Consider the following 13508-nt stretch of genomic DNA (forward strand, 5'->3'; position numbering starts at 1 on the left):
AGCTGGACCCCAAAATTTAAAAAAGAAACCACAAAAAAAAGGCACTTTTCCGGTGGGTCAATTTTAAGCCATTTTGTTTGGGCACTTGTTTATTAGATGACAGTAAAATGTGCTTGTATGACATGTAGTACAGAGGAAAAAAAAGCAGTACAAAGCAGAGTGCAGCAGTTGGACTCCTTCGATGGCTGTGATAACGCACATGATGCACATTCCAGTTTATACGTTTATAAATTACACTTTAATGGTTGCTTTCATAAGGTGTAACCCTTTAAGGATGGAATATTTGGTAAACTACATTTCCAATAGGCCCCACTCACTATAAGGCAATAGATTAATGGAATTTCTCTGATGCATAAGGATAATGAAAATCAAATGTTAGAATGGAGTACAATGAATTAAAGGTACTAGTATACATGCAGGCCCTTTCCAAAAAATTTAAAAATCCTGGAAAGGTTTATTTCATTTCCATGATTACATTCAAAAATTTAAACTTTAATGGATTATAAATTTAGGCCCCACAATTTATCTAATTTGAAATATTTATTTTTACAAAATTTGGGCTTCTGATAATTCCTCCTACATTCTTCATGGGGTTTATATCCGGCGAGCTGGCTGGCCAGACAAACAATTTGATGTCATGGGCATCGAACCAGGTTTTGGTGCTGGAAGATGAAATCTGCATCCTCAGCAGAAGGAATCATAAAGTCCTCTAAAACATCCTGGTAGACTCTTGGGGGTGACCATGAATTTGAGAATGCAGGAAAACGGCAAAACTTGGGCCGATTTCTTCACCAAATTTTCTTCACCATTTCATAAGATAGAACCCCAAATTATGTAACAATAAACAAACTTTAAATTGTGGGCACTGAATCTATAATCTGAGTTTAACATTTTAAATGGAGTTATGGAAATAAAGTTTTCCATGATGTTCACATTTTTGGGGAACAGGTCTCTGTGTGTGTGTGTGTGTGTGTGTGTGGTGTGTGTGTGTGTGTGTGTACTATACATAAATGTAAATGATTGTCAAACAAATATGTGTTCATCTGAGATGACATGCTGTAGTAACCCCTAATGGGACAAGACCAAAGGAAAACAAAAAGATTGCAAGTTTTCTTATTGTTGAAAATAACTTTTAAAATGTCCTTTCATGTACCATGAGGGTTTTCTGAAGACAAATATTTGAAGAGTTGAGGTTTTAACGCCAACTTTTAGATACCGTTTTCAATAATGTTTTGTACTTTTTTTTTTAAATGGGGCAAAAACGAATCAATGAAGCCAAGAATTAATACTAACATATCCAGAGAGAGTTAAAGTTTTTAAACATACTGTATTGTTGTGAATTTATATCAATTTTGTTTTTGACTCTGTATGATTATCTTGTGGCAGTAAAAAAAGCCTGACAGAAATGAATGCCAAATTAATACAACAGCTATTTAAAATATAATCATACATTCTCTTTTGTTAGAAATAATTTTTGTAACTTAATGATAACCAGAATTAAATTGAACCCCACCCCCACACACACACTACCAGTAAATAAAAAAAAAACAAAACATGATAATAATGCAAAAAGAAATAATTAAAAAACAATATTCAAATACTAATAATAGAACATGTGAAAAAAGGTCATATAGTAGACAAGGTATTTATATGTCCAAACTCCGTTATTTTGTTATTTGGTTCCATGAAGAAGGTAGCAGAAAGCTCACCTTATGATTGGTAATAATATTAAAAGGGCCCTTAAAGGGAAATTTGCGACACGTTCCTGTCAATATCCGTCTGCCATCCCCTTCTTCCTGGCATCTGATTCGGCCACGATGCATCCATCCTCCTTCTCCACAGCGTTTACTATGTTGAAAAAATATTGCATTTGTCCAACCTGGTGCCCCAGAGCTTTGAGACCGTCGATTACAGACTGGAGGCAGAGAAGAAATGTGACATTTGTGTCACACGTGATCGTGTTTGGCAATAACGCGCCTTTTAGTACGTCACCTGGTCAAACGCCGGTGGAAAATTCACGTTGTTCTTGGAGTCGACAAACACGATGGGAGCATCAATGGCCTCCTTGAGACTCATGCCCAGCCAAAGGTGATTGATCACAGACTGGGTCAGCGGATAAACCATGTGAGCAAACAAAGGGGGGAAAAAATGATATAAAAGACAAATACCGTATTTTCCACACTATAAGGCGCATAGAATAGACACTACAGTAGAGGCAGGGGTTACGTTATGCATCCATTAGATGGGCTGCGCTAAAGGCTCAATATTGATCCATGTATAAGGCGAACCTGATTATAAGGCGCACTGTCAGATTTTTAGAAAATTTTAGGCTTTTAGGTGCACCTTATAGTGCGGAATATACGGTAGTTTGTGTGAGGAATACCAAGGCCACTGCAGTGGTGATCATGCTTCCCCCTGCTCCACCAATCACAAGTAGTCCTCCAGACTTGGACTCGAGTATGGCTGGTGTCATCGAGGAGGGAGGTTGCTCCCCTGAAACAATGAGCAAACATTATATCATGCACTCTTCGCGGTGGATACGGACCGAGCACTGCCGTCAGAAATGAAAATCTGCTCGTCTGGACTGACTCAACCAAAACAAAGCTGTTTTTAACGTCGCACAGTTGTCGGTCCATTCACGTAGACTTTACCGGGCTTCAGCGAGTCTGCTCTTCCACAGAAGTCGGCCAGCTCATTGTTGAGGATGATGCCTGTCCGCGGGGAGTAAACGCCTCCTCCGAATCTACACCAAGAGACAGCGATGACCACCTTTCATACTTGGGGACATTTCCAACAAGCGTCTCCTCACAAATGGTTTATGGTGCTGGTGGCGGAGACGGCCAGTCCGTCTTCATCCAGCACGGAAACGTGCGACGTCCCCGTGTGATCTGGCGGCGGCCTGACGGTGGAGTAGTAGGAGGGCGGGTGGGTGCCGTTGGGAGAAATCATTCTCCTGATGTGATCGATGAAGGCGGGATCCATTAGATGGTCTGCAGCCTGAAAGAAGCCGACATTTGCCAACTTTTTCCTGCTTTGTTGTGGCCGATCGAACGGCGGCTTGTTTCTGTTTTTTTTTTTTTTTTTTAAACAGAAAAAGTTCCAGAGCTGGTGTCACAAAAGATAACTTCAAACTACTTATGACAGGCTTTCCCTTTTGAAGTTATCCCCCTTGAAGTTTCCCAGTTTTCTCTGCCTGGGATTCGTCCACTCCTGGAAGGACTCTTCCGGAATCCATTGCACCTCCGTTATTACGCCCATCTCGATGTGCCCCACATCTTGAAAACTGACCCCCGCCCCCTTGATGACTGCCTTGATCTCGGCAAAGAGTGGGGAAAAAAAATCAGGTGAGGGGCTGCTCCAGAACGGTTCTTCTCAGTTAGGAACTGTCAGTGCAATGTGAACAGACGCATTATCATGGAGAAGCAGCTGCAACTCTCACCTCTTCTTGTGCACAGAACTTTCCAGGTACTGATAATTTGCTTGGTTCAGTCCGCGAGACGAGGCGAGAGCAGGGAAAGCTTGTACTTTGGATTTGAAACGTGTTTTGTGAAACCACACCTGGAACTTTTCTGACACACCTCAGATTTCACTCTTAATTGATGCTTTTTCTTTCTTTTCATTTCTATTCGAACTCATGATAGTCTAATGACATCAGTGTCAAATCCTAACCGCATTGCTGTTGAAGAGAGGATCACGAATGCTCCTTCGTTGGCCATTGGCAAATTTGACCGCCTCTATATAATGATGGTAAAACTGAGTTTTCTGGTCCCCATCCAGGGAATGTGGCGTCAAAGAGAACCCTGCAAAAATGAGGACAGACACAGATGCTACTATTTGGATATTCAGTCTTTTGCTGGCATCGGGCTAAACCTCCTCTGTCCAAATTTTGGTAAGTTTCACATTTTTTCACAAATCTATACTTCTCATATGCACGTGTGTTATTTTTACAATTTACTGTTGGATGGTGCAATGTTAATAACTCAACAAATGTTCTTTTTAAAATGGGTTTCCTGAAAAGTGAAAAGTGTTCTGGAGATATGAGGATTCCGCCCAAAGCCAGCGCTAACTATCTTCCCCGGCAAATGAGACAAAACCTTGCATGATCTTGAGGATAAAGGCAAGCAGGGCGCCCCCAGCGGTCGGTGGAGGGATGTGCATCAGGGTGTCCCCCAGAGGTACTGTCCACGCATCCGCCACCCTGACCCGGTAGGACCTGAGATCTTCCATTTCTAATGTCCCACCTATACAAGTGACATACAGAACCATTAATCCCTACAGGCGGTGCACACCCTGGACTAGTCATCAGCCATTTGTGCTTTTGTTATTTTTCTAAGGGTTGTCCTGCAAGAAATGGAATGATGCAAGGTAGTGTAACATTTGTGAGTTAATGCGTGTCTTCTCATTTTGTATTTTTGTGTTCCAGTGTTTGTTCTACTCATTTGCTCCCCTTGCCTAGTCGCAAGGGTGTTAATCGCTTCATTTTTACGGATAATATTTCTGCAATAACATTTACGTATGTCTCCCACCTGCGGCTTTGACATCGCGAATCAAATCCCAAGCCATCTGGCCACTGTAGAAGGTGTCGGCTCCTTTGTTGGCAATGATCTGCATGCTCTCTGCAAGTTGGGGAAACTTCATCATGTCTCCTGTCCCCAACGTACTCTTGTTATTTTTGCAAAAAACCTCACTGGTGGGGGGTGGGGGGACAAAACAGAGACATTATTCTGAATTATCTTTTGCATTGCATACATTCAGTAATGTTTTGGGTTTTTTTTTTTTTGCACCAGAGGGAAGATTGTTCGACTCTGCTTTTCACGGTGGGCATGGCAAGAATCTTCCCCAGATGAGGCGGCACCGGAATGCCCTCCCTGGCCAGTCTTATGGGCTCCTCGAAGAGCTTGGACCACGGCAGCTTGCCGTAGAGCTTGTGAAGCGCCTCATATCCCCGGAGCTCTCCAGGAATACCAATCCACTGACTACCTAGTAGAGCGAAATAGTGGAAACGGTAATCCTTGATTGCTCATCCATATTCACAACATAGATTCTTTAATTACCTGACATAGATCTGAAAGAGTCAGGACAATCATCCAACAGGTTGCTTTTAAATTTCCGAGGGACAGTCTCTCTAAAGTTGTAGACCCTCACCTTACCTGGGGGGAAAATTCCGTCAAGCACATTGACTTTGACAACTTTGCAAAAGACTTAGGACTGAGGGCAACCGACCTGTTCTATTTCGAACGGTTACTACAGAACCTCCGCCGAGGCCCATGCTCTGAGGGTAGACCACGGCGGTGCACAGGAGGGCCGCGATGGCGCCGTCTACTGCCGAGCCGCCCTGCTGCAGCAACCTCCTGGATGGGGGACGCCATTCGGGTACTGTGCGCTACTTGTTACTCGTGAGTATGAGAGCAGGCAAATAAAATAAAAATGTTTGGCACGCCTACCTCACAACATAGCACAGGACATTGATCCCGTCCTGTAAAACGCTAATCATGATAATAAACATATTGTTTAATCACACCTTCTAAGCGCTATTATCATATTCATTTTCGATAACACTCTTGTGTTGGATAGGCCACCACAATGAATTTGAAGATGTGATTATTACATATTTTGAAAAAAAAAATCATTTAAATCAATTCAATCATTCATCATTGACTTCTTTTTAAATCGTGCACAAACCTTTATCCACCATTGCCACATTTACATTTTTATATGGACAACGATAAAAATAGTAAAATGAGGTATATGGAAGTAATATATAATGTATGTAAGTAGTAATAACCGTAACCCTTGTAATAGTAGTAATACGTTTCAGAAAAGGTGGGTTAATTTTAAAGCTGCAACATCAAAACTAAACACTAGGCCGTGCTATGTCATTAAATGCATGATTAAAAAAACAGATAAACTGTATTCATAATACTACTGATCAGAATCGATTAGAAAACCAAAACCAAGAACCAAAAGCAAAGAGAGTGTCACCACTAACATTTATTGCTTATAATTCTATCAAAAGTCATGGGTGGGCATTACACATGGGAAGAACATTTTTCCTGATCTTGGGAGTCAATTTTGGGGGTGTGCATCATACTTGAGTGTGTATTATACACGGAAATTGTGTTTAGCAATTTTAAGGAAAAAATAAGGCTAAATTACTTTCTTTGTGCTGTGCTTTTTGGTCAAGCAGGATCTTCAAGTGTTAATCAGATCTAAGCGTCTTTAATCACTCAGTGATTGCTTTAATTCAAACGCAATGTGGTGTTGTATATTTGATATAAAAAGTCTACACCCCCCCTCCCCCCAGTCCAAATGCCATTTTTGAAATGGGTTGTCTCGGTCTCATTTTTATACATCACATGACCCTGGCATTCGATTCAGGGTGTTGTGTGGACCTTTGATGTCCACTGAATAAGAGCAACTGAATTGAAACTGTTTAAATACTTTGAGCATATTTAGTCATCGTATCAATTGGCATGTTATGGTAGCATGTCCACGTGGGCATTATCCATTCAGTCGTCACACAACTGATCCAATCTCTTAAACTGATTATCACCTCGCTCAATTTCACACAAGCTGCGAACTCATCAAGAAAACGCAATGTGAATCCTACTTCTGCGAAAGCAACATAAAAAAAGTTATTGGCCAGAATTCTCGTACCTGCCGACCCGCGAGCAAACCAGCGAGTCCGCAGCGACGGCGGCGTGCTGGAAGCCACCGGAACAGGTCGCGGGCAGCAGAGTGGCCACGCACACGCACAGCACAGCCACGGCGCCCAGGAGTGTGCACACCAGGCAGAAGCACCACTTGTGCTTGTCCATCTCAGACAAGGGCGAGTCGAGGACACGCGCGGGGTCACCAGGTCAACATCACTTACGCCCTCGGATGCTGCACGCCGACTGAAGTTCCACGCGGTGTTGTCCCGGGAACGCGCCACATGCACTCCCTGACTCCCCCCACTCTGGGGACCGTCAAGAAATGATTCTCTTCGATCGTTGCGACACTCGGACAATACAGTACAGTAATCCCCTCGCTTAGCCCGGGAGGTCAGGTTCTGGACCACGCCCGCAATAGGAGAAATCCACAAAGCCCCAAGCACATTTTGGGGATGATTTATACATATTTGAATCTCCCCAGACTCTGAAGAATCTCCTTTAACTTATACCATATTTAAAAATAACACTTTCTGCAATGAAGAAAAGTATGTATGATTTTTTTAATGATTTATTTGTGTTATACAATGTGCAAATAAGAATTTGAACCCCTGTCTACCAGCTACAATTCTGACCCTCAAAGACCTGTTAGTGCGCCTTTAAAAGTCCACCTCCACTCCATGTATCATCCTGAATCAGATGCACCTGTGTGAGGTCGTGAGCTGCATAAAGACACCTGTCCACCCCAGACAATCAGTAAGACTCAAACTTGTAACATGACCAAGACCAAAGAGCTGTCCAAAGACACCAGAGACAAAATTGTACAACTCCACACGGCTGGAAAGGGCAACTGAGAAATTGCCAAACAGCTTGGTGAAAAAAGCTCCACTGTTGGAGCAATCATGAGAAAATGGAAGAAGCTAAACATGACGGTCAATCTCAACCGGAGTGGAGCCCCATGCAAGATATCACCTCGTGGGGTCTCAATGATCCTTAGAAAGTTTTCCATACATTTTGGTCATAATTCCACTAACTGTGTTTGGAGGAAGACAAATGATGAGCTCCATCCCAAGAACACCATCCCTACTGTGAAGCATGGGGGTTGTAGCATCGCGCTTTGGGGGAGTTTTTCTGCACATGGGACAGGACGATTGCGCTGTATTACGGTGAACTTGCAATATAACAGGTTGTTCCATCTCTCTCTATCTCTTTTTTCTGGGGTTGCAAAAGTGTCAGTGTTCCAATACCCACATTCCCAAGGAATGTGACCCAAAAAGGCAAACGTCATTGGGAAAATGTGTGAGTCTCCCAACACCCGCACCCCTGGCGGGTGCAACTCACCTGGGGCAACCTGGGTGTGAAACAATTTCACCAGGGAAATTGTGGGTCACCTACAGCGACTGCACAGGATTTGGACATGTGCTTCATCGCAGATATGACATCCCTAATGAAATGCGTGGGTGTTGAAAAACCTGCATTTCCAAGTGTGTGAGACCCCTTGGAAAAGGTTTGGGCGTAAAGCCTGTGACTGGGTGTTCCAACAGCCTCCACTGGTGCCCTTAATAGAAAATGTGGGTGTTGAAGCATTGCATCCCTGCATGGTGCAACTAAGCCACACCTGCATATTGCCCTCGACCCCAATGAGGACAGCCCTATATACGTAAAATGGATGGATGGCTCTACGTTAAGTTCCACATAGCAGTAATTTAAGGATGCTCCCTACTGCTGTCCTTTCCCTCCAGATGGGCTTGTGTAAACCTCCAAAAGTGCACAGATCTGTTCCCTGAGGCCTTCCTACTGTATGTCAATCCATGTGCAACCATGTTTGGGCTCCGCGGTGCTCGGTCCTTAAATGGTAACAAGGATGTCATCAACAAACTCACATGCACTGTTGCGATATCTCTCAGAAAGGTGAACGACATTTTGAACCCGTTTTCCGGCCAGCTGCTCAGTCTCATTTCGAGTGTTGCAGGCCGCGCGCGTGCGCTGCTTTTTTCGTCACTAAAACTCTGGTGACTGCACTCATCGACAACAAGAAAGTGGACTCGTAGATAAAGATTTTTTGCTCCTATGTTTTGTGTCGTGCGTGCATGCTTAGTATTTTTAAATGTAATTTGATTTCATTTTATTACATTGTTATATTTTACTTTTCTAGAATAAGAAATGTAAGGGTTTTGCACATTATTTTCAAAGTATTTATAATTTTTTTTATTTTTGTGCATTTCTCAAAGCAACATACTCAGACACGTTATTAATTAAAAGTATTATTTTTATTCATTTTTTTAAATAATGAATTTGCTGAATATAAAGATAAAATGATTTTTATTTTTTACAATTTCATTTGTACTTATTTTTCTCTATTTGTCATCCTCAGACATTTATTAATGAATTTATAAAACCAAGCTTTTAATTTTTTCTATGTATTTTCTATGATTTATATTACTACCTTGATTGTCTATATTTTTCCAAGTGTCTTCCCAAGCCATGTATTATTTTTAGCAATAATATTTTGAATCAATTCCTTTTTAAAAAATTGGAAAGGTTTTTTTTTCATAATTCATTATACCAACATAATTTGTATGCTGTATTTCCCCACTCAATTAAACTATGGTCTCATGATACCCGGACAAGTTTGGATTTTGCACCGCTGGCCACAAGGGAGAGACGTTGATCACACTTTAAGCCTCTCACAGAAAATGTCAATATCAGCAAACGTGTTTAGCTATATTGTAGCTGATGTTCATATTTTTACACTACTCTGGAATAAGCTAATACTGTACAATATTCCATAATTACTTTCATTACACATCTAAGTACAACTCTCAGAGAAAAGTGTGTATGTTCATGAATGCAGGGACTACAATGGAGAGATGTCAAAAATAAAAAAAAATGTATCTATATAATATCCGTTTTAATATTTCTTATCTAATTCATTGATTTTTTTTTTCATTTTGTGGGTAGGAAAATTCTGTCTGCAATATGTACTGCAATCCATTTAATACTGCATGTATCATTGAGTTTATTTTCCCCGCTTCCTTACTATGTTGAGTATTTGAGAGGACAGCACAGGCGCTTCCACACACTCCTGCCTTGCTTCCGTGCCTATTAATAGTGCACCGTTTAATATTTTCTAGCCTGCGTCATGCCCACCCACCCGTGCCCCTCTCTATTCACTCCGTTTCCGTGTGCGCCGCCTGCACCTTTTGCTGCTTTGGGCATCTGTCGCTCAAAAAGCGCACTCGCCATTGGTCGCCCCTTTTAAATGGCTTTTTGACTTCATGCACTGCCGTTCGGATGCAATCGTTGCAGCCACAGCTGATTACATGTTGACTTGAATGATAATTCAATCAATTGTGAATAGGAATGAATAATTCAAGTATGTTACTTTTTTTTAATCTCTTGTGCAGCCATCCTTGAAAAAAAAGAAAAAAAAGTTAAAATGTGTCCCTTGAGCTCAGAAATGTTTGCCACACTGTATTGCTTTATATAGTCGGGCAATATCATATATAATGTATAATAATGTTGAAATGTCATGTCTCGCCGATGACAGTCAAGACTTTTCAATGAACTTGCAAAGAATGGGCCGGCATTTCAGGGAGTGGACGCCTCAGCTTCCAACTGTATTGCACGTAAATATTTTATATTTGCTTATTAATCTTTCAGTAATGAGAACTCTGCCAGGACACGCGACTTGTTCAGGAGTAACAATAACATTAACTTTGGGACATTTCACTACTGAGCTGATGATGCCAAATACAAATTATTCATTTTGATTTATTATTGCTTTGTTTGGGCGGCACAGTGACTCAGCTGGTAAAGCGTTGTCCTCACAGTTCTGAGGACCCAGGTTCGATCCCGGCCCCGCCTGTGTGGCGTTTGCACGTTCTCCCCGTTTCTGCGTGGGTTTTCTCCGGGCACTCGGGTTTCCTCCCACATCCCAGAAACATGCAACATTCATTGGACTCTCTAAATTGCCCCTCGGTGTGACTGTGAGTGCGACTGTTTGTCTTGATGTGCCCTGCAATTGACTGGCAACCAGTTTAGGGTGTACCCCGCCTCCTGCCCGTTGACAGCTGGGAAAGACTCCAGCACTCCCCACGACCCTTGTGAGGATAAGCGACTATGAAAATGGATGGATGGATTGCTTTGTTTGTTGTTGTTGGTTTTTTTTTTTTTTTTTTTTTTTTTACAAACGGGCACTTCAGCAATTTTGCTTGCTTGACTCTTTCAAATATGCAGAAGCACCCATCAGTCACATGTCACAGAGGTGAAGGTGTACTGATCCAAATGAGGAGCTCGGAGGGGGTCTGCCACACTCCACCCGAGCCTCATTTTCCTTGCAAATTGTGTGGGTTGTTTTATACATTTTTTTTTTAAATGATGTTTACTCTCGTTGATTACCACACACCATAAATTTATTTATTTATTGTTAATCCTCTGCATGCATGTGTGCGGGCGCCTTTAAATGGGCCACACAGCTCCCTGAGGCTTGTGTGTGTACTTCAGCGACTTTTTTTTTTTTTACGTCATTGGAGCCACTGCCGTTTAAAGTGGGCTAACTCCATTTTTTGTCCATTTTAATTTCAATGCAGACATGAATAGAGAGAAGGAAAATCAAGTCTCAATCACTGAGCTGAGCCATTGCCATATCCATCTACAGTGTGTCCATATGCCCTCCGGTTAGCAGGTCTGCTTCACAGTTCTGAGGACTGGTGTATGAATCCCAGCCCCACCTGTGTTGAGTCCCCCATCCCTGTGTGGGTTTTCTCCGGGTACTCTGGTTTCCCAACCACATCCGAAAAACATGCGTGGTAGGTTAATTAAAGACTCTTGACTTGTGTGAAAGTGAGTGCGAATGGTTGTTTAAGACTATGTGCCCAGCAATTGGGTGGCAACCAGTTCAGGGTGTACCCCACCTCTCGCCCGAAGGTAGGCTTTGGTAAATGCTTGTGACCTGAGTGAGAATAAGCAAGAGGGAAAATAGATACTTGGATGTATCATATTCCCCTAAGTGGTCAAGTGACCTACACAAGAAGGAGCAGCACAATATCCATTGAATTGAAGCAAACAATTAATTAATCACTACTTTGTTTTCATAAAGTATAATATACAGGGCTATTATTCTTAAAACATAAAAGACTGAGGTGGTTCTGGGGGACTGTCCATCCATTTTCCTAGCCGCTCATCCTCACAAGGGTCACAGGAGTGCTGGAGCCTATCCCAGCTGTCAACGGGCAGGATGTGGGGTACACCGTGAACTTTTTGCCACCCAATTGCAGTCCGGTGGGACTGGAACGGGCTCAGAGCATTTAATTTCATTTTCATTGATTATTATTTTTTTTAATGTGCAAGCAAAGTGACTTATGAGCCAGGTAGGAATTCAATCCATCAATCAAATTACCAAACTATACAAGGCATTTAAAAGTGAGTTTTCCAGAATGGGGCCCTTTAAGTGCAGTAAGGATGTCAAGTGAGCATATGAGTCAAAATAGGCAAATGCTTGAGTGATGCAGCAGGGATGGTCGCGCTCTCCCTGCAGCGCAGGAGGCGCAGATGTCACAACACGCTCGCGTTCCCCAGGGGTGCGCTGGGCAAAATGTCCTCATTTCACAGTTTGCCGCGATCAAGCTCGAGTCTTAATTGGCCACGCAGAAACACACATGAACATACAGTACATAGATGATCTTGCTTTTTTTTTTCCTCTTTTTTTTTTTTCGCCCATCTGCTGCGGGACTTCCATGACCCTGGGTGTAAACGCGGCTTCGCTCACGTTCTCATGCGATTCTCCCTGGCAAATGCGCCCGTATTATGTGGCGTAAAAGCACGCTCACACTTAACGTCATCCTGCGTGAATATTGTGCAAATGGAGCCTGCACCAAAAGTCTGTTTTGTTCTCGGAGCAAACAATACACTTTTTGCAATGAATGTAAACCAGCTAAAAATAATTACTCAGTCAGCCACCAAGGTTGAATTAAATGTGAGGTGGGGTGGGGCAATCAGCAGTGTAGGTTCAGCTGAGAACAAGGTTAGCATGAGTGACATTTTATTGCTAAAAATAAAAAATGGCCTTGTGTGTCATGACCTCCGGTGCGGGGCTGGACCCAATGCAGGACTTCAAGACGAGGACATGATGTTCGGCATAGTTTTTATTCAAAGCTGAGGTCAATACATGGTGTTAGCAGTCCGAGAAGGCAGAGGTACAGAAACGCTAAGCAAAGGCAGGATCCAAAAACGTGAAGCGGGGTCTGATGACGAGGAGACAAACTATGAACTAGGACTTGACTATGAAACATAACCTAAGACAGGAGGTGGCACAGAAACACTGTGACGAGGGTAGCTCAACGCTACACTATTTTCAGTGGTGGAGATTCCTACTGTCAGTGAATGCAACTCACTAACTCAGGGCACAATGAACTGGCAAATGCCAGTGACAAAAACTCCAACTTTGAACAATTATAGCCCCAATGTGAAACAGCCGTGAGCGGTGACAGGTGCCACCGCCCAGAGAAGTGGCTGGGATTGGCTTCGGGACTCCCGTGACCCTTGTGAGCATAAGCGTCTCAGAAGATGGATGGATGGATGGATGGATATACATACATATGTGAAATGGAATGGGTAAAAGTATATTTTTTATATTTTAGGAACGCCTGCATAATCTGTGGAGCGCATTCGACCTTCACAAAAGTTTTTTTTTTTAATTTTTCAAGCATTAATCTAAGATGTTGTTGTTCGGTGGATTGCATCACATAGAAAGCTCATTTTGATTGGATATAAAGGGGAAAGGCAGATTAGTCGTCCCTAATGGTGTGGCCATTCGGTGTGTGTATGATATTACACGAGTGGAAAGTGTTGAAATCG

At 42.5% G+C, this 13508-nt stretch overlaps 1 protein-coding gene across 2 annotated transcripts; it reads right to left on the reverse strand.

The window, feature by feature from the left end:
• Positions 1-87: 87 nt before the first annotated feature.
• ggt5b (gamma-glutamyltransferase 5b) lies at positions 88-6875 on the reverse strand. Of its 2 annotated transcripts, none has more exons than XM_061801308.1 (12): positions 6658-6875; positions 5224-5351; positions 5055-5150; positions 4785-4980; positions 4527-4687; positions 4095-4241; positions 3670-3800; positions 2810-2997; positions 2652-2743; positions 2384-2493; positions 1993-2103; positions 88-1915 (listed from the first exon to the last, which is right to left on the reverse strand). In XM_061801308.1, the coding sequence occupies exons 1-12, from the start codon at positions 6816-6818 to the stop codon at positions 1769-1771; spliced, it is 1668 nt and encodes a 555-aa protein (XP_061657292.1). In that variant the 5' UTR covers positions 6819-6875; the 3' UTR covers positions 88-1768. The 2 variants fall into 2 exon arrangements, with proteins under 2 accessions (XP_061657292.1, XP_061657293.1); XM_061801309.1 differs by having other exon boundaries at positions 5224-5393; positions 6658-6686.
• Positions 6876-13508: the final 6633 nt, after the last annotated feature.

Source organism: Syngnathoides biaculeatus, chromosome 17 (assembly GCF_019802595.1).
Source record: "Syngnathoides biaculeatus isolate LvHL_M chromosome 17, ASM1980259v1, whole genome shotgun sequence".
NCBI lineage: Eukaryota > Metazoa > Chordata > Actinopteri > Syngnathiformes > Syngnathidae > Syngnathoides > Syngnathoides biaculeatus.